General features: G+C 41.0%; 1 protein-coding gene and 1 long non-coding RNA gene across 6 annotated transcripts in view; one reads left to right on the forward strand and one right to left on the reverse strand.

Moving 5' to 3' along the window:
• LOC124485751 (minichromosome maintenance complex component 3 associated protein) overlaps positions 1-15,150 on the reverse strand; it is a 56,837-nt gene extending 41,687 nt beyond the window's left edge. For 4 of the 5 annotated variants that reach the window (XM_047047534.1, XM_047047533.1, XM_047047531.1 and 1 more), the window contains exons 1-18: positions 12,578-14,183; positions 11,911-12,158; positions 11,633-11,714; positions 11,374-11,518; positions 11,069-11,262; positions 9,659-9,798; positions 9,296-9,493; positions 8,037-8,305; positions 7,763-7,925; positions 7,133-7,293; positions 5,694-5,938; positions 5,109-5,371; positions 4,927-5,027; positions 4,133-4,264; positions 3,793-3,906; positions 3,419-3,571; positions 3,087-3,284; positions 1,479-1,547 (exon numbers count right to left, since the gene is read on the reverse strand). In XM_047047534.1, the coding sequence (XP_046903490.1) occupies positions 1,479-1,547; positions 3,087-3,284; positions 3,419-3,571; positions 3,793-3,906; positions 4,133-4,264; positions 4,927-5,027; positions 5,109-5,371; positions 5,694-5,938; positions 7,133-7,293; positions 7,763-7,925; positions 8,037-8,305; positions 9,296-9,493; positions 9,659-9,798; positions 11,069-11,262; positions 11,374-11,518; positions 11,633-11,714; positions 11,911-12,158; positions 12,578-14,183 (4,481 nt within the window). Of the gene's footprint in view, positions 1-1,478; positions 1,548-3,086; positions 3,285-3,418; positions 3,572-3,792; positions 3,907-4,132; positions 4,265-4,926; positions 5,028-5,108; positions 5,372-5,693; positions 5,939-7,132; positions 7,294-7,762; positions 7,926-8,036; positions 8,306-9,295; positions 9,494-9,658; positions 9,799-11,068; positions 11,263-11,373; positions 11,519-11,632; positions 11,715-11,910; positions 12,159-12,577; positions 14,184-14,810 lie in introns of those variants that run through there. The other variant, XM_047047532.1, reaches the window with a different exon arrangement.
• A 5,725-nt stretch (positions 15,151-20,875) lies between these two features.
• LOC124485690 lies at positions 20,876-26,012 on the forward strand. The gene is made up of 3 exons (XR_006958086.1): positions 20,876-20,928; positions 23,528-23,593; positions 25,359-26,012. It is a non-coding gene; the product is annotated as an uncharacterized LOC124485690 (long non-coding RNA).
• The last annotated feature ends 866 nt before the right edge of the window (positions 26,013-26,878 follow it).

A 26,878-nucleotide genomic window follows, 5' to 3' on the forward strand; every position in this document is an offset into this window, starting at 1 on the left:
GAGGCAAAATCCCGGACAATTTTGGAATCCCTGCCGGACGAAGTCTCGAAAAGAGGACATGTCCGGGTAAAAGAGGACGTCTGGTCACCCTAGTTTTATTCTAAACTCTTGATGAATGTTTGTTAATTACTTATTTTTCAACCAATAACCCAATTAAAATTACAAAGAGGGAAATTCACTACTTTTTATCGCAACTTTCACTTGCTCCCGCAATTTCATCGCAACAAACACCTCAACTTTTATCGCAACTTTTTGGAAAAGCTCCTGCGAAATCAGGAATTTTAACCCGCAACTGTCACAAAAAAAGCCCGCGAAACCCTTGGGGGACTGATTAAGATACTGTATAGTTCAATATAATACAGTTTTCTATATTACTTAAACTGATGTTTTTATCCAAACATACTAAGATCTATCCATAAAGTAGTAAGACATAAACAATCTTTTTTTATTTAACAAAGTCTGAACACAGCAGACAGCATTATTAGCTAGCAGTATTGAAAACAGAGTTGCATCAATCCTCTGAGTCGCTGGCACAGAGTTTGCATTTTCCGCGGCAGGTGTTGTTGCTAGCCACTCAGGATGGAAACGGTTAACGTGATTCCTTAAGTTAGTAGTGTTCCCAACGTATTTAATTTGGGTGTGTCAGGCTTTGCATATCACATGCGATTTATCCAGTTCATGCTCCCCAGCCTGTTGGTAAAATCCAAAATGAAGTTCCATATCTCAGCTTTTAAAACGCTTGGAGCGTTTTTAAGGACAATCTCACAACCACCCTCAGCCATTTTGCTCTGGCACGTATGCAAATCAAAATGGGTTAGGCTACTTAGAATGTTATTTTTCATTTGAATGTTTATGCCATGGCCAGAAAATTAACAAATGCCATCATTGCATTATAATCGATTATGGTCGGCCACTGCATCGATGCATCATCATCCATGTCCGCATCGCGACGCATCGATTATTTGATTGATTTCAACACCTCTACTAAATAGGTAGACTTCATTTTGGACCCTACCTGGTCGCACTGGAGTTTTGCCAACTCCCGCTTGTCTGTTGTGGATCTTGTTACGGATCTCTGCTTGAACCTTGACTGACCTGTGATTAAACAACTCCTCTGCAGTTGGATCCCTATAAGAGTATGTTCTTTTTGCAGCAATGCAGTAAAATAGTATTATAAGTATTGCATTGACATGCAATACATTGCTGAAAGAGTTCCATCACAAAACTGGTGGCAAATTGTTTTTTGGGAATCTTGAAGCAATCCAAACAATGTCAAACATCCTTGAATTCTAAAATGGACACCTGAAAAATTCCAACTTTGCACAGTGCCCAGTTCTCATGATAATTGTTAAACAATAGTTGCCCTAAAATCCCACTTTCTCGCATTATACCATAGATGAGCAGATTCCAACATAAAAACGCATACAACAGAACTGTCCTATTCCATTTTGCAAATGAAAAGTTGGAAAAAGTCATACTTCAACAGCTGCTGATGGTTGGTGTGGACTCTCATCTGATGGATAGCGTCTTTTCTCATTTTCAACAATCTGGGGAAAATTGTAGATTACATTTCAATATGCACAGGTTTTCAAATATGTAGGCTGGGAGTCAATGTGACTCCATTTCATAATGTTTCAATCCTCAATTTGTGTCCTGTTGTATTTGTAGTCATCTATGTTGATAAATAGTCAAGATGTGGTCTGATGTGTTGTTCTTACATGATGGTTGTGTATAAAAGGGAGCGTAAACTATTGTTCGGTCTCCTTCTACTTGGCTCTTCTTCCTCAAGCCTTGACCAACAAGTCTGGATTTTTTATCTCCAATTTACAATAATCATGGAGTGGGTAAGATTTAAAACCTTAGTTTCATAACATGTTTTTCTTGTAAAATTCTTGCCCTAATTTAACTCAAATAACACATATTCCAACAGATTTGGATGACATGGCTACAATGTCCTGTTTACTCTCTTCCATCAGACCAAGGGCCATAGTTTTGTCCTTTCTACTTATTACATTTTCAAACCAGGTTCATTACTTTAGTTTTAATCTGTATTTGGTAGCATGATAAATATGAGGCAGAGGGAGTTAGCAATGTCGACATGAGTGAGAAGAGGCATTCCTGATCACCCATGGCCATATATGAGGGAGATTTTTTGAAATAGTCTGCGTCAAAAAGGATTCCTTGGCGAATGCAATACGTGTCTTTAGTGTCTTTTTGTATTCTATCATGTGAGGTTAGGGTTGCTAACTGTCCCATATTAGCCGGGACGTCCCTTATATTTGGCCTAATTAATTTGTCCCCATACGTGACCTCCCTTGTCCTGATTATTGACTGCTAAGCTGATCTAATCATTGACTGATACAACAACGCTGATCACAATACTTGAGAATGATCACTGACCCCTCACATCATCCAATCACAACCCCCCCTCACGTGCATCAGTATACGTTATGTTAATGCACAATTTGCCAAATAGCTATCGTTATGACAAATGGCTTAAAACAATACACTGTCAGCATATATTCACATAAAACCTTACCCGCACTGATGCGGCAGGCCACCTTTTGTCCCGTATTTTACAGTGACGAAGTTGGCAACCCTATGTGAGGTCCAGTTACCAGCGTTACACTAAAAGAGGCAGTAGTGATGGCTACATTTTACTGAAATATATGTCAGAGCCTTCTTTACTTTTACTTGAACCTTTTACGTGAAAAGGTGTAGTCAATACTTCAACTTTTACGAGAGTATTTATTTAAATGAGTATCGGTACTTCTACTTAAGTGAATGTATAATTTTGCCATCTCACATTTTTGGCCAATATATCAAAGAATTTATATACTACAAATGCATATGTCGTTAGAATTTTTTTTGTTTGTTGAAAAGTTCACTTTAAAGCTGACCCTAACTGACCCTAACCCTAGCCAAATTTGTGACATACAACAAAAAAGTTCTGATGACGACTGCTAAATAAAATATTAATTCCAGCAACGTTCCAAGTTCAACACTGAAAGCAAGTTGTCAGCACTGATGAACTGAATCTTAACGTCATGAAGGCTGAACGACATGGAGGGTGAAAGACTTGGTACCTGGTGCTAGACAGGGCCATGTAGCCGGTGTTACCCAGGTTGACCAAGCCTCGGGCAAGATGCTCCATGGACAGCCTGGAAGGGGCGCTGGGGGCCAGGGCTTGGAGTTTGAAGTGGGGGTCTACGCAGCATGGGGCTGCAGGGAAGCCTCGCATCTGTCTCTTTAACTGTCTGCGCACGGCAACTACATCATGCCACCTAAGGAAGACGGGCCGAGGTGTATTACTGTACAAAAAAAACTTAGACAGAACTCCAATTCACAACAAGAAAGTAACACAATTAGTATGTTACTTTAGTCTGTCAATCAAATGTAACTTAGAATTCAAGATTGCCTTCTGATGTATTTGTGTATACGCTGTAGCTCCACTTGCAAAACGTCTTCTACCAAAAGGACAATCTCTTCTTTTAAAGTCTCGTCCACCAAGTTGGTACACACTTCGTCTGTGCAGCGAGCAACACATGTTGCCTTCTCTTCCAATGCAAGCCTGACATAACAAAGACATCACAAATTCATAAGACAAAATGTAGATTTATTAGAGCTAAATTCACAATCTCCATCATTCTTTATGTTCATGTCCCTCAATTCGTGACACCAAAACACACAAATTAAAATCTCTTCCCATTTTGGGGGGGGGGGGGGATGGAGGTTGGACACCAGTTTGGGATTTGACACCAGCGTTTGACCTGGGTTGGGGATGTAGCTTACTGTATCTCCAAAGCAGCAGTCTCATGGATGCACTCGGTCAGAATCTCTTGACTGATCTTAGAAAAGAGGGAGTCACTAAACTGAGCAAGGAAGGCCTCATGCTCCTGCTTCTTCCTGACATGGGGAGGAAAAGGAAATTATAAAATATTAGGTTTTGAATTTGATTTTTTTTGTATTAAGATTTAGCATGTAATGTGACAAAGATAGACACATAAACACCACAAGTCCAAACTGCTCAGGTCAGATGCAATCACCTTTGGTTACATAACAGCCATTAATATACATTTGTTTCAATATTATACTACTACTGAATAAAAGGAAACATGATTATGATTTCAACCTGACTTCCTCCATCTCGAGTTTCTTTGCTGCAGTGATCTCTTCTTCCGAGTGAATCTCAAATGCAGACACCTCTTTGAGGACCTGCTCCACTACCTCACTTACCATCACTTCCACCTGCCCGCTGCTCTCACTGAAAGCACAGATTTTGTATTAATTCAACAGACACTGTTGCCAAACTTGACATCCAAAAGTGCATTTATTAAATTCAGCAGAAACTCAAGGATTATAAGTGCACAGTTCCAACAGTATCACAGTGACCAATGCTAAGGAACAAGTTACAAGACACAATGCAATAGAATGTCAGGATAAAATGCAACTTGCTGTGAAACAGTAGCCTGGCTGCCAGCCGAACTTAGCCCCTCACACAAAATAAATTGTGCGGGAAGTTCGGTCTGGAAATGCTCGGTCCGGGAAAAACTAATGCCCGAACAAGAGCTATTCGGACCAACCAAATTGTCAGGACGGGCTTTATTCGATGATGGACAGATGATCAACAGTAACGTAATCAACCACGTCACCAAAAAGCGCTTGAGTTGAATTTGTTTTCAACAAACAACATATTATGTTGCTCTGAGTGGTTGTAGGTCTATCCAATTTGGCAAAGAGGCATTTTCTTCCGGGTTCGGTTGAAACACGCCCCATACTCACAGCCCAACGGAGCGGTTTTAGACTCATATTCTGACTAGAATTATGAGTATGACAACGTCAGGCTAGTGAAACAGAACATTGCCTTTTGCTTTTATTGGTGAGGGTTTACAGTACACACCATAGTCTGTGGAAGTCTGCACTTACTTGAGAGCAGACATGGCATAGTCTGCCCCTGCTCTGGCAACCTCAGACACCACAGCCTCAAGCACTTCCTCCACCACACCCTCCAGCTCAACTAGGATGTCCTGGAGAAATTAAATGGGAAATATAAAAATATAAACCAAAAAATGTAGACTATTCAAAAAACCTCAGTTGTATTGTCTTGCCTCATCAGAGTACACAGGCTCTGGTTTTGGTGGGGGTGATGGAGGTTGTATGGGCTGCAGCTGAGCCGCAGGCTGGACCAGCTGCTGGGGCTCTGAAACGTGGGTCAATGCACCGAGCTCCCCCGTCTTGTCAACAACTGCAGGCTTGAAGGGCTCAGGGACGAGCTGGGGCTCCCCAAACAGCCTGGGCTCAGCCAGCATCTGGGGTCTGATTTCAGCCTCAGACTGGGCCTTGACCTCTGGCACCAGGGCAGACATGGGCACTGTCAAAACACAATGTGGTCACAGTGAGTTGTTTTTTAAGGTTTATTTATTGATTATTTACAATGTTGATGTTTTTAATGTATACAGTTATTTTTAGTTTGTATAAACTTCTATTTTTCTTCTATTACATTTTCTACAGTCTATATTTTTTTAATAGTCAGGCCAAGGTTAGAAGAGAATTACAGCAAATGAAAAGGGGACAATTGTGTTATTTTTATAAAAGCAATCATTCTAATTATATGACTTAATTTACAATTTGTTGGACAATACAAGACAACAATAATTTACTGTGCTAGTCTATATTTTGCATAAATCCTTTACCTGCTGATCTCATGTGGCTGGTCCTGATGGTAGAGGTGGTGGGTTCTGCCAGGGGTCCAGTTCCCCGGTACTTATTGTGGGAGTCAAAGCTGCAGAATGGAGTGTGTTGGGTAGGTTTAGGGAGCGGACCTCCGTTCACCACCTCCCCGATCAGCACGGTCCTCTTTCTAATGATGGCCTCAGACTTCCTCTGGAGCAGTGAAACATCCGGGTCCTGGTAGGTAGTCCGACTCAGCTCCACCATGCTGCGGGGGTCATATTCCCACAAACCCTGGGTCAGCTCAGTTGAAGAGATTATCCCTCTAACTGCAGGGTTCAACGTTAATTTTTTTTGCCCCTGGCCCCACTGAAACTTACTGGCTCAAATACTATTTTTACTGGGGCCCCCTCCAAAAGTTTTAATTTATCATTGTTACAACTAAGCCAAAGACTTATAACTTATGTTATTATGTTAACATGTTTGACCACTTATTAAACACATCCTGGATATAAAAAGAACAAAAACGAAATCACGTTTCTAGTGATAAAAAACAAAAAGGTAATAGTCAGCAAAACGATTTTTAACCTCAAACATGACGTGCTCTCTCCCCTGCTGACAGCCAACTCTGCACAACTCTGTCTGGCTGAAACTGTGAAACCTCTGGTCCCTCAATGCCAATATATAAAAGCTTCCATAGCATTTCATCAGTATGATACCGAGTACCCAAGTCAACACCATTCTTCTGCTGCAGTTCAATGGCCCAGGGGAACCAGGCGAACGGCTGGTCCGTCTTAATTACGTGATATGGCGCTGTTATAAGTTGTGCAATAACACGATGGGTATCTGCATTTAAATTCCTGACCATCATGGTCAACGGCCCGGAAGATGGATTGTTAACCACCCGCTTAGCTGTCACGCAAACCAGGTGCTGTCTGCTATTAGCATGGCTGGTCAGGGATTGTTTCTAAAATCGTCAGTGCCTGTGTAAAAAGGTCCGCTTTTGTCTGCTTTAGACGGGAACATACGACAGAAGACACAGTGCATCTTAGTTCCATAAAAAAGTTGCTTCCGTTTGAGCTCGTAGCTCTCCTTTGCTGCCATCTTCACTTCAGTGTCTCATGCCAGTCTCGCGCCAGTTGTTAACAAATGTATTGAGATTAGAGAATTACAATTTGACAACCACTCGTCACTCACTACTCAACTCTTGATTGGCCAGCGGCGCGCCCCACGAGTTGCAAAGTTATTAATGCATTTACCAAAACATGCAGGATGTTAAGTTTTACAATGCAATTTTTTTTCTTACAATCAATGCTTTGCAGCGGCCCGATCGGGACATTGAGTTGCTAGTTTAACTGTCCCGACGTTACTTTTTACTGGCCACGGGCCATTGTTATTGTCGAGCCCTGAACTGGATGGGGTGTCTGTGTGTGGGTGTGGGTAGGTGGGGGGTTTGACTAACCCGTCACTGATATTAAGTCCATGCTGTTGGATGAAGTCTGTGGCCTCAGCTGTGTTACGAAACATGAGCATCCTCACCATGTCCTCAATTGGGAATATGGTTGACCTCTGGGAGCCCACAGTGTGAGCAATGTTAAGAGTCCTCAAAGCTTTACCCCTCACCTACCAATAAAAACACACGAACAAACACGCATGGACAATGAGTGCACAATACCTTGCGATTGAGGTTGTGCCCCTGTAAAGTGGGTTCATAATTCAGAGTCTTCTACACAAATAACAGTCATGAAAAACAAACAATATGGTTTTCAGTAAATAAAGATGTAATCAATGTTATTTTGCCTGCAGCAGTTCTTCGTTCCGTTATCTGTCACATGTAGCACAAACTCTTTTCTTTATATATAGAGACATAATAACATCAAAGACAAAATATATCAATAAATCATTGCTTTTTTCTACTGTTATTGAATTAACCCACTGTCCCTTCTTGAGACTATAGGCAAGAACAATGCTCCAAATGTGCACTCTATGCTCAAAGAGTCTGCTAATGGCAGTGAGGTATCCACATCTGGTAAATAAGCCAGTAGCATATTAAACCACACAACATAAATTAGTGTGAGGGCTTGGTTCTGACCTGATTGAAATATCTGTGGAGGAGACAGCCGGATAGGTACGAGGCAGATTTCACAAGCTTGAAGAAGCGCACAAAGTTGTTACTATTAAGTGTAGCAAAGGCCTGGACCGCAAACTTCACCTCGGGAGAGTTCCGGACCTCGTCACGAAATTGCTGCACCTCCCTAAATGGGAAAATAAATGTTAACAATAACATGTTGCCAAACAACCACACACCGTGCCAGACATGAAACTCAAATCCCACCAAAAGGTGTTGTGTCTTATTGGTGACTGACCGGAGAATGTCTCCATCATTTAGTTTGAGCAGAACATTGTACTGGCGGAATTCGGCCTCTTGGGGGCAGAAGACACTCCGATTGGCTAGGTCCTGGTACATCTCTTTAAGGCTCTGCATACACTTGGTCAGATTTTCGTTATTGATCTTAGCGTCGAAAGACATCATGGGCTCCTCGCACAGGTGGTGAGCACAGTGCACATGGAAGCGGGCACACTTCTCAATCAGTGACACTGTCAAAGGGTCACACAGGTGCTGTTGGGTGATGTCCTAGTAGGTAGAGAGAAATTATTTAGAGATGCATCAATACATGGGCCAAAACTAGGAGTAGTGGACAGGGATCTGAATTTAATAGCAACTTGGGCTGCAACTAACGATTATTTTAGTAATCGGATCAAAAAACAAAAAAGCATTAAATTTCCAAAACCTTTGACAGTTCAAAAACAGAACTGACAGTGCAAATTCACAGTGCAAAAAATCTTCAGAATGTGCACAAACCGGCACACCATTTTGAAAAAGTTATTAATATTAGCATGGATTTAATGCTATTTTCCAAGATGAGCAACTAAGAGTTTTATTTATTTTTTTATTGAAAATTGAAAGGTTGTGGAAGCAGGCCAGACTTTATTAGAATAATCTGGTGTATATGTAATATTTTTTGACACATTTTTGAAAAAAGTAAAGATTTGCGAGGATTAAGCCTTTTTCAAAGATTTTTGATTTTCTATCATTTTATTTTAAACTTAATTGAAAAAGTAAAGGCTGTGGAAGTATACCAGACATTGTTAAGATACTCTGGTGTCTATTTGAGGTTTTATACTCATACAAATATTATTAAAGTATACATTTTTCAAAATGGTATGGGTAGATTTAATCGATTCGTTGTTGCAGCCCGATTAGCAACTTAGACTTTAAAAACATACCATAACAGAAGATATTTAACTACACTTCCATTGATATAACTTTCACGTGAAGTGTATATTTTTTCTTCACATTTATTATCTGACATACAGTTGAAGTTTCTACACATCACTTTTAACAATAGCAGAACTATTGTTTATTATGCAGAGAAGCCAAATAGGTTACCAAACTACTTTTTATAACATCATCCCACATCCATGCCAGATATGGACACTTTTTTTGTATTATTACAAATAACTATTCTATAAATGTATCCTTCAGTTCAGCATGCCTACAGAATCCAGTTACCATATGCATAGTATGCAAAGACCCTGATGAGACAAGCCTATGTGGGCTTACCTTACGAATACCACGGGTCCTGTTCCACACAAAGTCATACCAGTCACGGTAATTGTCATGGCTCTGGTCCATGATCTGGCTGACCAAGTAATTCATGGTCATGCTGAGGACAGTAAGGGGCCGCAACTCATAGGGCAGGGGCTCCTCTTGGTCAGCTGACGACCGGCTGTATTCTTTGATGGCTGCCACGTGGTCCACCTGCTCAGGATGAGTGGGATGGCACACAATAACATATTACAAAGACCTGATCAACTATAACTGATGAGGTAGGCTTAGATAATGGATTAGAATTCATATTATTAAATCATTAGTGATTTGACTAGTTCTGTCATAGAATTTCCAGTAGGATGAATCAGACTTCACCATCTCTGTGTTGGGGACGACCTCATAAGCGCTGAGCTGGTTGCGCGTTTCTCTCATGTAGCGCTCCTTCTCTGGACACATGTCTGGACACGTCCCCACAAACACCTTTGACAGGTCCAGGTCTGTCCGTTTGGGCCGACCTGAGCCACCAAACAATAGATCAGCCACATCTTCCTCGCTTAACTAACATGACATGCCCACTGGTCACTAGTGGTTTGACATCAAGTCCACCAGTCCCCCCAGGATGGTTACTTTGTGGGCATTGTTACTAGTGATATGGTGCAGTTACAAATTGTGCTCCCCCAATTAGCGACAGACCATGTCAATTGTATTTGCATGAACGGATTTCAGTGTTTTTTCTCTGGCCATAGTGAAAATGTTCTTAGAAACATGCAGTCAGCCAATGTAATGATTAGTTAAATTAAATCATGGTCCAATTAAAGATTTGACCAGTGAACTGGGAGCTTCGCAATAGACCAATTATTTGTTTGTAAACATTCGGGATGCGCGCGCAATGTGGTTGCAGAAAACCGGGAAAGGATAGCATTTTGAATGGCAAAAGGACCACACGGATAATACAAATAGTTAGATTTAAAAAGATCAAAAAGGTTGAGGAGAACAGCCTTTAAGAGAGAAAGCGATTACCCATTGATCTCTCGCATCAGAATTTTGATTTGGGTCACAATAATCTTGAAATTTGAGAGAGAATGTCGCTCGGTACAGACCGCATAGCCGAGCGGCAACCATGTGTTCACGTCATGTCACAAAGTTCATAATTTTACAGTTTTACAGTCAATTTTACATCTAAAAAGTTGAGCAGGGCAGCTTTCAAGAGATATGCGAATTCTGCTTTAAGCCAGCTGGTCCGATTATTTTTCTGATTTGTTTAAAATGGCAATCTGAGTGAGACTGTCCCCGTTACCCTGTTTTGACGTTAGCCTCAGTCAGACTCGCTCACTGGCAGTGTGCACAATGTTGTATTTCACTCCATTATACACCAGAGATGTCAGGGAGGACTGGCTAATGTAGATCCGAGCCTGATGAAGATAGCCAGCATCTCGGATTTCTTTAACCGAGTCTGTTTCATTCGTCATTTGCCGGAAAAAGCGACCTCCGTTAGCCAGGCTAGTTTTACCCGCTCACTTGGTCAGGCTATTTAAGGGTATTGGGGTCAAGTGACTTTTGTGCATTGATAAGTGAAACATAAATGTATTTGTCCAAAGGCCAAGAGCCTCAAAAAGTTAATATCAAACCCTGCAATCCAGTGGCCTGAGATATATGATGACCTGATCGACACTATTACACAAGTGTAATAGACCGGGGAGAAGTTCGTCTTTTGACATGCGCAGTTGAGCCTGCTTGACAGTTGTGTGACGTAGGGTGATAATTGGTCTATTGACACAAATTTACCTTGACGCAGGATCTTGTCCCTTTGTTCCAGGAGGCGGTACTTGTCCTCAGCTGTGTCTGCCTGCTGGCCAATCAGGTGGAGGAGGGAAGAGGGAACGGAACAGTCTGAGACTTGTCCCTCAGAACTAGTTTCCAGTTGAGGTTCACTGTCAAAATGGAAAGACTTGGCAACAGATGACTTCTTCCCTGGTGAACTGAAAAGACGAGACATTTTTGTGATGTACAAAGATTATTTACAATAAACTGGTGTCTGTCAATCTCACAAAAAAAGAAATCCTGAAATCAAACTATGTTTATTTGGTTACCTGAAGTTGATGGATGCAGTGCTGCTCACAATGGGAACTTTGGGTGGGGGTCTTCTCAGTGGAGAAGACAGGAAGCCCCCCAGTCTAGGGCCTGTGGTCTGTGGCTCCTCTCTTTCTGGTGGTTTCTCGCCTTTGTTTCCTGTAGCTGAAACAACCATGAAATGCATGACGAATATATTTGCCATAGATAAGCAAGGAGGCAGAAGCCTTTATTGACACAAAGCATGCATTTTGGTTAAAAAAAAGACTTTAGACTTACTTATTTTTTTTCTTTGCCAGAAGATAAGTAGCTCATGTTTATGCAGAAGTTTGCCTTTCTTTTTTGCCTTTGCTGCTGATGTCTAAACGCAAAATGTTCCAGAGGTATGTTTGAGGAATTAGTGCGCAATAAAATTATATGATTCATATAGTCAAATAGCTGAAAAAACTAAGAAATGTGCCATCTATCATTTTCACTAATTTACTGTAAATGCAATGTAATACATACGCAAACATTTTGGTTATAGCTAGCTCTGAAGGAGACAAATCTGTTCTCACATGATCTTGGAAGTGAACAGTTGCCAGATTCTTTTGAGGCCGGCACATAATCCTACAAATTTTCCCAAAGCGGGCAAAGTGCTTCTCAAGAATATCTTTTTTGTTGAGGTTTGCTGGGACATTCTTGCACTGGATGTTAGTGGTATCTGTAGGAGACAAGCCCCCTAGGCTATCAATGCTGTCCCCACGTTGGGCTCGCCTCACAGGGGTCTTGGTTTCAGGCTCTTTGTCAGGGGTTTCCACTGACCCTTGAAGAGGATAAAACATAAAACAATAATAATAGCACAACAGCATTGTGTTTGATATTTACACTTGTTAAACATTGAAAACAATCAATCCTGTTAAAAGTAAAGCCAGGTAAATTATTCTGGATCTAGATCTGTCAAGCATCAAACCTATTCACAAATATTGTGTCCTGGAGGGGTCTTCAGTCCAACTATTGGATTTGTCTACATGATTTAAAATCTTTGCTAGCAGACATGTGGGAAGTATGTAATAACATTTTTCAAACTGGTTAAAAATGCTTTAGGCCAGACTGACAAATAAACCAGGCAGACAGCTATATTTATGACAAACTACAATCCTCTAGCATTATTAGAAACCACATCTCCTTCTGCTACAGAGTGCAGCAAATATGTAGCAACCTAAAATATATATTGGGGCTTACCTATCTCCTCTGCTTTCTCTTTAGTCTCTCTCATGACAACTGATCCACTGGTCTGTGTTCCGGTTTTGTGGGTCCTCAGGGCGAGCGTGTCTGCAATCTCCGTCTCCCCCAACTCTGGTTGCTGCAGCTCCCCCTCTTTCAAAAGCTCCCTCCGCACCACATTGCCCGTAGACTTCATTAGCCCTGACATGGCGCTATGGAAGAGCCCGCCCATTGGAGCACGGGACCTTAGGAGGGGTCTTTTTGGAGGGTGTCTGGGCTCGTCTGTACCAGCCTGTGAGTACTCTGCATTGGTTGGATTTCCTGCAGAAGTACAGGGACCCACAGGCTCCTCCTTTCGCTTGGTCCCTTTCCCTAGCCTGCTTAAAATGGTCGACTCAAAAGCACTCTCTTGGTTATCATCTCTCTCCTCGGCTCTCACTGGGCCCTCTGTTTTGGTTTTGGAGTCCCTAAATGCCAAGGTGTTATCTGAAATGGCTCTTCCAAAATGGGCCATCGGTGGTACTGGTTGGGAAAGGATGACTTTCGGCACAAAGCTGAAGGAAGATGGGGTTCTGGGGGCTGACTGATGGCAGCCAGCTTCTGTGTTGACATTGGTGTTGGTATTGTATGGAGTGCCTGGTTGGGAGAAGGTGAACTGCAGCGTGCTGGAGGTGGCATTGGTGGTAAGGGGGTCATTCTGGCCGATACCACCGCTGGGAGCAGAGATGGTGGGAGCTGCCGCTGGCTGTGAGAAGCTGAAGCCAACAGGATCATTGGTCAGCAGACAGAAGCCAGAACTAGTGGACCCACTGCTATCCATACTATTTGATGATGGCTGGGAATCACTGCTAAAGGGCTTTTCTGATGCTGCAGTAAGCAGAGAGTTGGCAGGCTCAGGGCTAACACTGAAGATGGGCTTGAACAATGCCTCATTGCATGGTTTAAAGCTGAACTCTGATGTCCGGAATCCTATGTTGTGAACTGCACTGGGAGCTGCGCCAAAGGAGATGGGTGTGGTATGTGGAAGTCCAAAGGGAGTCTGACTGCAGCTCATGGACTGCCGTGACCCAGAAGAGGGGGTAGTACCAGATGACACCTGGGAAGTTCCAGAAGGGAGGCTGAAACCTTGGGTCTGCTGCCCAAACTCAGAGGGCTCCCCAAAGGCAGATGTTTGTCCAAATGCAGGGGTCTGTCCAAATACAGAACTCTGAATGTTCCCAGTTACCCTTCCATATGATGGCGGAGGACCACTAAATCCAGTGCCACTCTGTCCCAACAAGGTCTGACCAAAGGCTGGAGCTTGGGTCATTGTGGAAAATGTAGAGGATGGTGAAGAAGCATGGTCAAGCCCACCCCTGTTCCCAAAGAGAGAGCTCTGCCCCAGAGACGGTCCCTGCCCAAAGGCAGGTGATTGCCCAAACATGGAGGTTTGTTCTGAGGTCGGACCAAAGTCTGCTGGCTGACTGAAGGTAGATGACTGCCCAAATGTCGCAGTTTGCCCGAAACTTGTCCCCTGGGAAGAGGTAGTGGATCCTGGCGGTCCAAAGGACTGGAACATGCCCGTCTTGTTAGGGGACTGGAAAACTCTGCCTTGTGGTCTTCCAAACAGACTGTTATGATTCATTATAACAATTAAAGTATTTCCTTGAGTGTAAGTGTGAGCACTTAAGGCTCTCAAAGGTAGTGGCTATTGTTAATGGAATAAAATATGAATTGATTTTTGTTAAAGGCACGCAGTTGTGCAAAAACACGAGCAGAAACACCAACCAAAATGTGTCACACCAAGTCAACTGAATCTTTCAACGTTTGTGGAGTCGCAAAATTCAAAGAACCTGAATTCAACGACAGCAAACAATTGGTAGAACAAAGACATTCCATCAATGTCCAAAGCAGACAAACATACAACAAAAAATAGGCTAAATGCTTGTACTCTAAAATGATTTGCAATTGACGCACACGTTGTACAGGCGTACTAGTCTAATACGTTTCTTGTAACATCTAGTGTAAAACAGTATTTTTATTCTAAGGCAACAAATCTCACCCTGCCTAAACCAGGTTCGGAATCGTTAAGCTCAACTACTAAAGCCATTTTGGTTTCTTGGAGCGGTACTTTCGGTATGCTTAGCATCTGAGCTAGAGAGCTAAAAAATAGTAATCTGGTAATATTCGCGAATAGTGGTTCCGTGTAGGTAGTACATTAACATAATATATTGCAGTACATTTGTAATAAAAAAAATAACGATTACTTTACCTCATACGATGGCCCTTTGAAACGTAACGTCAGAAGATAGCTCCTGATATTTCTTAATCCCTCCACGAATCAAATGTTTACGATAGAATACATACAGTAAACATGGCGTCCGCAATATTTTGAAAACGTCCGGTACTAGTCCAACTTTCCAGCTTTAAATTTGCAACGTATTAGACATGATCATTTTTGAATGACAATGTTCTACTTTCACGTCGCTGTCCTTAATTTAAAATGCCTTTATACCTTGTAAAGCAGGGAACTACAACTTTGAATCTCATTTACAAACCAGTAACGGAACCGTTGCTGTATATATGCCATGTTTTAACTTCCGGCCTCGAGTCCTAAAAAGCATTTCCGGTTTTGCCAATTCGCATTCAGAATAAGCGCAAAGAGGGTGCTTCTAGTATTGTGCAACTCGCATTACACCACCGAATTAAAGTTTTTGCACGTTTTCGAGAGTTACTACTGAACTACTTAACTAGTTACGCACGAATGCGAGTTACTAGTTAATAAAAGTACAACCACATAAAAAAAAACACATCGAATATACATTTTGATTCTTTATTCCAGTCTTCGGATTCATCCAAAAGTTTTAAAGTAAGGATTAGTTTATAATAATCCTGGATTATAATTGGTTGAAAAAAATACTCTGCTCTTATGTGTGGAGGGCCAAGAGCATATTTTCTCATCCTTGTTATTTAAGATCATAATAACACACAAATGCAGACTTTTGGAATTATAGATAGGGCACAGTGCCCGGGATGTCGGTGACACAGATTTTTGGAATTATAGATATAGTGCAGTGCCCGTGATTCAGCTAGTGATGACAGTGTTCTTAGTGGCTTTGGTACCTATTTTTAGTACAACTCGTTTAACTTCCGACCGTGTCTTAGGGTAAAAGATTTGTTCATCTGCCGACTGTGTCTTTGGGTAAAAGATTTGTTCATCTCCTGTCCATGTCTACGTGTAAAAGATTCGTTTTTCGACTGTGTCTTTGGGTACGAGTCTTTTTCACGTGACCTGCATAGGCTCAGAAGAGGAAACTGAAAGGATTTGTTTACCTCAATCGCGTGACTGCAAGGTTTAGTATAGTAAGACTGTTGGAAAAATTGAAGATGTAACTGTTATTCTGTATAAGAATGATTCTGTGTTCAGCATTCCTTGTGTGTAGAAAGAGGCCTACCCTCAAATCTGAACTTTGGGTAACACAAGGCATACGTAAACAAGGTGACCTGGGCTGACCATTCTCTCTTACTGGAGAGGCCATGAAAGCAGTGGCGGCTGGTGCATTTATTTCCAGGGGGGGCTACAAGTATATTTAGGCTAGTATCTCGCCTTGCTAGGGGGGTCCGGGGGCATGCCCCCCCGGGGGAAGAAATTATGTCTCAACAGCAGTATTTTCGTGCATTCCTAAATGTATTTACACATTTGTCAATTGAAGTGATGAAAACATGTGTTTTCCGCTGTCATTCGATGGTTGCTGAATGAATAGACCCATTTTTTGTTTGTAAACATTCGGGATGCGCGCACTATGTGGCTGCAGAAAACTGGGAAAGGATAGCATTTAAAACGGCAAAAGGACCACACGGATCATACAAATAGTTTGATTTAAAAAGACCCAAAAAGTCGAGGAGGACAGCCTATAAGAGAAAAAGCGATTTCCCATTGATCTGTCGAATTAACATTTTGATTTGGGTCACGAAAGTCTTGAAATTTTAGTGAGAATGTCGCCCGGTAGAGTACAGACCGTATAGTCGAGCGGCAGCCATGTCTTCACGTCATGACTCATGTCACTAAGTTCATAATTTTACCGTTTTACAGTCAATTCTACATCTAAAAAGTCGAGCAGGGCAGCTTTCAAGAGAGATTAGAATTCTGTTGTTAGCCAGCTAGTCCGATTATTTTTGTGATTTGTTTAAACTGGCAATCTGAGTGAGACTGTGTCCCCGTTACACTGTTTTTGACCATAGCCTCACTCACTGGTAATGTACACAATGTTGTACTTCACTCCATTATACACCAGAAACGTCAGGGCAGATTACCTATCGTAGAAACGAGCCTGCTGAAGATAGCCAGCTTCTCGGATTTCTTTAACCAAGCCTGTTTCATTCATAATTTGCCTGAGGAAGCGACCTCTGTTAGCCAGGCTAGTTTTGCCCGATCACTTGGTCAGGCAATATAAAGGTATCGAAGTGACTTTAGTGCATTGACAAGTGAAACGTAAATATACTTGCCCAAATGACAAGTGCCTCAAAAAGTTAATGTCAAGCCCTGTAATCCAGTGAACAGATATATATGATGACCTGATCGACACTCCAAGTGTATTATACTGTAGGCTACTCGGGAGAAGTTTGTCTTTTGCAACCGACATGCGGAATTGAGCCAGCTTGACAGTCGTGTGACGTAGGGTGAAAATTGGTCTCGCCGATCAGGTCCAACATTTCTTTTTTCAAAGGGCGTATTTTTAAGCGACTTGACTGAATTGCAAGTTTCCATCACAACGTTAGCTAGCTAGCTAGTTGTATAACGCTAGAGCTATGGTAGCTACAAGTTCTGTTCTGAGACAACACCATGACAACGTAAATAAACAACTTCTTAAATGTGTTGAGTGATGTGATTGGATGTGACATACATAACGGGCCCTATCATAATGTATTTGACAAGCCCTCTAGTAAATCAGCAGTTTGGGGCGCAGGTGTTCTGCGCCCCGGCGAGGTCCTATCAGAGAATGTGTAATAAAGAGAGAACTCCCACTCTCGGGAAACTTCCGGGTTCTGAACTGGTTGCAGTTCCACTCAAGTTCCATATGAGGGCGCTAACGGTCAAGTGCAGAATGAATGGAGGTCTATGGAGCTATACCCCTCAAAATACACTTTTCTCAGGATATAATGTTTTGTCTAGTAATTTGAATTCTGAAATCGAAAGGGGAGCAAAAAAAACCACCACTGGGTGTTAGATTTTTTTTAAAGTCGCCTTTCTGTTCTAAAAAGCCTTTGAAAATGGCATTGATGTCATACACATCGTACGACCAATGCTACTGCTTGACGGCAAGCTCTGGTTACTTCCACTTTACTCTCGAGGCATCGACAACACAGCTGACAGGTTAGGCTCTCCCTGTCAATACAAATGCTAGAAAGAGTTTTGGCATGCTAATGTTGTTGCTTATGTTGCTAATGCTCTGACATTCTGGTTATGCTTCGGATGCCATCAAGCGGGATCTCTGGTCGTTGTCAGTCCTTCACTAACCAATCAACATTCGTTAGCAGAATGCTAGTGTGTTATGGGCAACAACGACTTACCCCGTAAGAAATCGAAAGGACATAAGTACTCGTTCATTCAACTTTTGACCTGTAATCCATGTTGAACATGCAAAAACTATAATCAAATCTGAGATTTATCAACGACAATCAGGCGAAAGAGACAAATTTAGCCGTTTAGCTCCATAGACTCCCATTCATTTTGCACTCGACCGCGATCACTCCTGGTGGAACTCTGGTGGAACTGCAACAAAATTCGGTACAATGGGGCTTAATAGGGAGTGGGCAGGCTCTCCTTAAACAGGCTCTGGTCCTATCTCTTGCATTGAGAGGAGCGAACTACGCATGTACAACTTATAACGACAGTCAATGGGGCGCAAGTAACTTGCGCCCAGCCGGAAATCAGCTAACTTTAGACAACGTATATCTTTTTTTTTGCAGATTCAATATTCTATTAGCTATATAATATTGACTTTACTCATTAGATATGTTTTTCTTTTTTTTTAAATCTTATTAAATTAAGTTTCAGGTCGGAATGTGATGCAGCAGTGGTGGGGCGGCGCTCTAGCGCCCTCTATGAGCCGGCCGCTGCTGCATGAAAGATGTCTGGCCTTATCTGTGTTTGGTGAATCATATGGTCAAGTTTACGGGGGTCAAAGAGCGCACACACGCACACACTCAAACATGCACGCACACATGTGCGCCAGGTCTATGCAAGGGAGCCAATGAAGAAAAGCCATGCCTTTGTCTTAGCCAATCACTGTAAAGAGTGGTTCTGTTTAAATAGATAGCTAGCACAATATGCTAGCAGACAAACTTTGTAGCACAATGGTGTGTGATGTTTTGTCTCCTTGCTGCCACAAGCAATAAAGCTTTCTTAAACTTGTTCACCAACTGACTGTGCAATGCTTGATGGATTACTATTTCTGACAAAGACACAGGGGCGTTGCTAGACCCTTTTTACTGGGGCGCGTGCCCCAGTATAAATCTGCTGAGCCCCAGTAAAATCGAAAATTTAAGTTTCAACTATTTATTTTGAGTCAGTGCATTAATTTAAATTGATAATTATGGAAAAAAAGAAATGCAGAATCGTTTACATTTACATATATTCATTTAGCAGACGCTTTTATCCAAAGCGACTTCCAAGAGAGAGCTTTACAAAGTGCATAGGTCACTGATAATAACAAGATAGCCCCAAAACATTTCTAGTAGCCAAAACATGAAGCACATATTGTGAACAACCAAAATAAGTGCCAAAGGGAAGAACCATAAGAGCATGTAGTTAAACAAGTTACAATTGAAGAACATGAACCGCTATAAGTCCAAGTGTACCTGTAGAAAAAACAAGCAACATTAAAATATAAGTATATATATCACAGCGAGTACAAAAATTTGAATAAGTTACCACTAACCACAAGAGCAACAAGTCTCTAACGGTCAATATTAAAAAATATCAACGCTCACACTGCAGCGTTTTTTACCGCTCTGCACCGCTGGCATTCCCACAGTGCACCACGCTCGGAGACAGACAGATTAATTCAGAGCTGTAGTTCTTTTAAATCACTGTTGTAGTTCGTATAATGTCATGGCAAATGTGCAGACAAAATACAACTTTTACACACATTAAGTAAAATCTGATACGCTTTCTAGATCTGACATGATCTATCTACAGCACACAAAAGGTTGTCTTTTTCCACACCTTTTTTAGGCCGAGTGAAAGATTAAATGCCACCCGCACTCTATGTAACGGGTCTTGTGCCAGCTGGAATACAGAGATGGTCCATGTTGTATTTGTGCTCATTTTTATTATTAGGGCTTCTTCGGTAGGAGGGAACCTGTTGTTAGGGTTCCTCCGGTAGGAGGAAACCTACTGTTTTTGTTAGTATTCTTCTTCTTATTATTATTATTATTATATTTCTCCGCTAAATGGCCCAATAGCTCAAAAAGTCCTGGACCCGATTTTTTCCAATTTGGCCCAATGATACAACATGTCACTCATTACTCCCAGACAGCTAGTGGCCCATGTGCGCCCATAGGTGGCGCTATAAAACACGCCCAAAGTCTACGTGATTTCCCCAGCGCCTTATTACTCCAGAATGCCTGAAAATTGGTATACATGCCTATTTCTCATGGGGAACAAAAAAGCCTCAAGAACCCATAAGGTCAGCCATGATAGATTTTGCTGTACTGTCCAAATTTGGTACAACCTTCAAAACCCTTCTACTCATAAACCATAGACCAAATCAACTTGAAATTAGTTCCAGATGTGTAGAATGTATGTCTTTACATAGGGTGACATGGAATAAGAAATGCAATACAAAATGGCTGAAAGAAATGTATTTATGTAAATGTCCACATTGCCTCAATACTTTTTTTTGTTAATAAATCAAATATAATTTTGACTGATTGTTTTTCAAACCTAATAGGGTTCAAGACGACATCAATCTCTAGTACCATAAACAATTTCACCTTGGTATGTCAATATATGATTTAATTCAATTGAATTGCTCCACAGTGCGCGCTCCAAATTCTCACAGACTCATCCTGCCCCTTGACACTAGGGTGACCACCTGTCCCGCTTTGCGTTGTGTCGCACAGCATTTTCACCCCTTGTTCCGCACGTCGCATATTGAAAATGCTGTGCTATACAGCGCAAAGAGGAACAGGTGATCAACCTACTGACACGCGCGAGCTTGGCGAGACGCACACACATCCTTTCTGGAAATGGTGTGCTGACCAAGCCCCACTCTCACCCTCATTTCGCTTCCAATCGCAGCTCGCCGTTATGAATATAAATTATTTTTCGGCGGCCATTGTTGTTTTCAACTGGATGAAAGATGTGTCGGAGGCAGCCACGTTCGGTAAGTCCTATTTTTACACATTTTAATCTAGAATCAATGATTGGGTTCGTGAAAGTACACTACTCTTGAATTATGGTGAAGGTTTGAGCACTTTGAGACCTTTAAATTGTGAGTTTGAAGTGACGGAAAACCGAACTCGAAAAGTAGCTAGTTTTTCCCTCTGTGTAATTACTGAATCATCGCATCTCCGCAAATTCATCAGAGAGGTAGAGGAGGGCAGCTTTTAGGAGAACAAACGATTCCACACAGACCTGTCGGCTCAGAATTTTGATTTGGCTCGTGAAAGTCTTTGTAATAAGCCTATGCACCAGGGAGACCGCATAGGCTTAGGCGGCAGCCATGTTTTGGTCGCGTTATGTTCATAAGTTCACCATTTTACAGTTCGGTCGACACCAAAAATGTGTTTGTTACCAAACCTCGAGGAGGGAAGCCTTTAGGAGATGTAGGAATTGTGCTTGTAGCCAGATGCTCAGATTATTTTTGTGATTTGTGGAAAACTTGCAAGTGGAGTGAGCCTGCGTCCCGGGGGTACATCGTTTGACTTTGATTCAGTGACAGACTCGGCTCGCTTACTCACTGGCAGTGTGTAAACGATATCGTAATTCACTAAATTCTAGTCCTAAAACGTCAGGGAGGGCTGCTTTTTGTAGACAAGAGTCTACTGAAGATAGCCAGTGTATAGGATCTTTCAAAACAAGCCTATTTCATTTGTCATTTTCCTGAGAAAGCGACCTACGTTAGCCAGGCTAGTTTCACTCGGTCAGCCTACCCTTACAAAAAAGAAGTATACTTCAAGTTTATTTTGTAAGTATACTTAGTATAAAAAGTATACTATTATCATGTTACTTAAAGTATACTAGCAGTGTACTTATTTATATACAATTTTTGTACTAAGTAAACTGAATTGGCCCACTTTTTAGGTCATTTAGTACACTTTAAAGTACACTTATAGTGTATTTTAAGGTTTACTTTTGAATACTGTAAAGTAGCCTGTGTCGTGCACTTTCAGTTCATCAAGTATACTTCCTAAAGTACTTCAAAGTATACTTTGGAATACTCTAAAGTAACCTGTGTAGTGCACTTTCCGTTCCTAAAGTACACATCCTAAAGTACTTAAAAGTATACCTTGGAATACTCTAAAGTAACCTGTGTAGGGCACTTTCGGTTCATGAAGTATACTTCCTAAAGAGCCTCAAAGTATACTTTGCAATACTTTCAAGTGCACTTTCAATTAATATAAGTACCTCAAGAAGTAAACTTAATAAATAAAATTTCACTATGACTTACTAATAAAATGTTTTGTTTAGGGGCCCTTCGGACGCCTCAGATCTTGCATCACATGGCGAGAACGGGGGCCCTCACAAAGTCACACTGCAGATTCTGAATAAAGCTACTTATAGTATAAGTGTTAATGGATTGCGAATCCAGCTCTTCTGATGAAACGTAACAGTCATTTAACTCATGGTGACAATGGTAAACCAGCACAACAATGACAATTACCATGCAACAAAACACTACATTCTAAGCAGACACATTTAAAAAACGAAATTCATGAAGTTACATTTGTATTTCGAACAAACGGCAAACTTATCGGCAAATTTTAACACTTTGCCGCCTTGCATCATGGGAATTGACTAGCCAATGAGCCACACTATTTTCATTATTTCACGTTGTTATTTCGTTCTTCAGTCAGTATAACCTTCAAATTTTCAAGTAGCTTTTTCGTTTTTTTCCCATTAATACTCCAATTGATAATTATTAGTATAAGAGTATAGGGCTTCAGAATGTTTTGGCAGTAATAAAGGTTACAGCTTCAGTAACAAAAAAAGATTCAATGTGCAATGCATAATAGATTTTCATAGACGTGAATAATTAGAATGAAATGGATCTAAAAAATGTAACCTGTAATGTACTTTAAAATTATTTTTACTGCTTTTGCTGTATAATAATAGAAAACGTACATCTTACTCCAGTAGAAATGTATACAATTTTCTGTTTCTAAGCATACTTCTTAAAAGTATATCAAAAGTAAACTATTTTTAAAGCATACTTAAAAGTGTATCAAAAGTGAACTATTTTCTAAGTATACTCCTTAAAAGTATATCAAAAGAGAACTATTTTCAAAGCATACTTAAAAGTATATTAAAGTGAACTATTTTCTAAGTATACTTCTTAAAAGTATATTAAAAGTGAACTATTTTCTAAGCATACTTCTTAAAAGTATATCAAAAGTGAACTAAAAGCGTACTATCCATATTTTAGTATACTTATAGTATACTTTAATATACTTCTTTTTTGTAAGGGTATTTAAAGGTCTCTGACAGTCAGAATCACTGTTTACAGGCAAAGGTCGAGCTGGTCTTTTGTCAGATTTGTATATATTTACCAGTTTAGAGCTAAATACTCCTGCCAGAGTCTGGAATCGAACCAAATGTTTTGAGTGACTTTGCATGGCCCGGTCTCCATCAGGTCACCACATTTGGATTCAAGTTCAAGTACTGCCACTGCATTTCACAGTCAAAACTGTAGTTTATGTCAAGTGTAGATGTAAAAAGCTTAATTATTCACAACTGACATGGATCCTTTCTTCACTTTACAGGTCTGGAGGGTCATGCAGAGGCCTGCTCAACAGAGTTCAACAGAGGATCCCTTACGGAAAGAAAATGTATTTACCAATATATGATTTGAAATACATTTTAATACATTGTAATATATTATTTTCCATTACATTGACCAATATATTATATATGGAAGTACATGGGATAATATATTGATGATAAATATATTACTAATATATTATAAACTATAATATATATTCATGTAATATATTGCAATATATTGCAGAATACAGCAATGATTGCCGTTTTCCATATATTGCAATATATGGAACATGAATATACAGTATATGGGGTTATATATCCCAAAATATATGCAATTATGTATTCATAAATAACCACCATAATCCATGCCACTTTATATGGGAAAATGTATGGGTAATATATGTAAAGATATAGTGTCACATGTATGCTTCATATATGGTAGAATATATTTTAAATATATGTAAAATTATATGGAAAGATATATTGTACAATGCATGTGTACATATACGAGAGCATGTCTATACAATGTACAGACATATATGGTGATATTTACATTTAGTCATTTAGCAGACGATCTTATCTAGTGACTTACAGTAAGTTACAGTAAGTACAGGGACATACCCCGAGGCATGTAGGGTGAATTGCCTTGCCCAAGGACACAGCTTCATTTTTGCGCTTCCGGCAATCGAACCGGCAACCTTCTGATTAATAGCCTGATTCCCTAACCGCTCAGCCATCTAGAAGGTATTCGGATATGGTTGTCAACGGCAGTATTTCAAATGGAATCCCGATTCAAACAGTACCACCTGCTAACTGAAAATTTGCCCCCAAACACGTAAATACCGTAAGATTGACATTTATTTAGGGGGAAGTGGCGAATTCAAAAGAGGTTTGCTGGAAGCGATCATTGTCATATATTTCAAATATTTTTCCATATAATTTTACCTATATTTAAAATATATTCCACAATATATTGAACACATATCTGTACATTTATTTCATGTATATCATTCCATATAATTAGGATTCCCCCGTCAGGAATAGGCTTTAAGGTGACTTCCCCCTGAAGTACCCTGCAAAGTTTCACCTTAATATCTGAAAATATGACTGAATTAGAGCTGTTTGAGCTTGGACCAAATGTGACTATGATTGCCATAGGAGAAACGTCTTATTTTATCGTTCAGTAACTGAACACTGCAAAGTCTAGATCTTGGAATGGCTCAATTGGATGAGAGGTTGTGCTGGTAACTGAAGGGTTCCAGGTTCAACTCTAGACATAGGTGTTTTTTTTTTTTTACAAAAAAAAAAAGTTCTAGTTTCTAGTTTTCTGGGTAATCCCGGTGTAACTATTATATCAATTTTACAATATTTTGCCATTTTGAAGGAGGAATTCGCCATTGCTGCTTACAGCTATATTTTTTACATATAATTCAAATATATTCTACCATATATTAAACATACATGTGACACTATATCTTTACATACATTACCAATACATTTTCCCATATAAATCGGAATACATTATGTTGGTATTTATAGATTTAAAATTGCATATGTTTTGGGATATATAAACACATATATCATATATTCATGTTGAATATATTGCAATATATGGAAAACGGCAATCATTGCTGTATTCTGCAATATATTGTAATATATTACATGAATATATTAGATAGTTTATAATATATTAGTAATATATTTATCATCAATATATTATCCCATGTATTTCCGTACAATATCATTATTAAATCCCATATATGGACATATATTGCCTAATATATCACATCATATTTTCCAACATACTGCAATATATTTTCCTTCCGTAAGGGATGCTGAACTACCTGAACTTGCTGGACCACCCCCTTCCAGCTGGGCAGCTTCTCTTCAGCCCTAACACCAGGACAGCTTCATCCAGCTGGCCTGCCCTGACTGCCTGCATGCAGGCCCTGCTTGCCCCTGCCTGCCAGCCCTCCAGAGACAGACAGTCACCCCACAGACACAGTAGCTCTGCAGACTGCTTTTTTGAAGACATTGATGAAAAAGGACAAACCAGTATGTTTTACTTTAATGAAAGTCAAAGTACCATAACCATAACACAGTACATATGGTGTACAAAGCTGCAGTCAGATTTGGCGAAATTGTTAGCTTGGATGTTATCTTGACATTTACATGGGGCCTTTATGATGATGCGCACGCAGCTTCAAGGCAGAAAGACGCGTTCCATTTCAGGAGACTCCGAGACCTTAGTGCGTCACTAGCATCTCGTCATATCACGCAGTCGGAGCACAGCTAGATCATCAGTGTCAGCGCTCTTGGGTAACCAGCATGCAGTGCGGCAAGGAAAAAAAATGCCAAGACTTGTGTTTTTATATAGGGTGAAATGGAATGAGAAATGTAATACAAAATGTCTAAAAGGGGTGTATTTATGTAAATGTCCACATTGCCTCAATCTCTTTGTGTCAATAAATCAAATATCATTTTGACTGATGGTTTTCAAACCTTATTGGGTTCAAGATATGGCCTTGTACCAATCGGGCTTCAAGACCGGCCACTCCACAGAGACTGCCCTCCTTTCAGTCACCACTGCCCTCCAGTCTGCCAGAGCGGCTTCCAGGTCATCCGTCATCATTCTGCTGGACCTTTCTGCGGAGTTTGATACGGTTAACCACCATATCCTGCTCTCCAGACTTTCTGAGATGGGCATCACTGGCACTGCACTCCAGTGGATCTCATCCTACCTGTTGGGAAGATCCTACCAGGTCTCCTGGGGAGGCAAACTGTCAGGCCCTCGCCAGCTCTCCACTGGTGTCCCACAGGGCTCCGTCCTTGTTCCCCTCCTCTTCTCTCTGTACACCACCTCACTTGGACCAATCATCACCTCCCATGGCTTCTCCTACCACTGCTACGCTGACGACACGCAGCTGTACCTGTCGTTCCCTCCGACCGATCCGGGGATCTCAGCTAGGATTGAGGCCTGCCTCGCAGACATCTCCACCTGGATGACTGAGCACCACCTCCAGCTGAACCTTGCCAAAACGGAACTTCTCATCATCCCGGCCAAACCCTCCATCTCCCATGACTTCTCAATCACCCTGGGATCTGCGACGGTGACCCCCTCATCCTCTGCCAGGAACCTTGGGGTTACCATGGATGACGAGCTCTCCCTCACGGCCCACATTGCTGCGGTCTCCCGGTCGTGTAGATTCACCCTCTACAACATCCGGAAGATCAGGAGATACCTGTCTGAGCACTCCACCCAGCTGCTTGTCCAAGCACTTGTCCTCTCCAAGTTGGACTACTGCAACTCGCTGCTCGCCGGTCTCCCATCATGCGCAACCCGCCCTCTT

The sequence above is a fragment of the Hypomesus transpacificus genome, chromosome 23, assembly GCF_021917145.1.
Source record: "Hypomesus transpacificus isolate Combined female chromosome 23, fHypTra1, whole genome shotgun sequence".
Lineage (NCBI taxonomy): Eukaryota > Metazoa > Chordata > Actinopteri > Osmeriformes > Osmeridae > Hypomesus > Hypomesus transpacificus.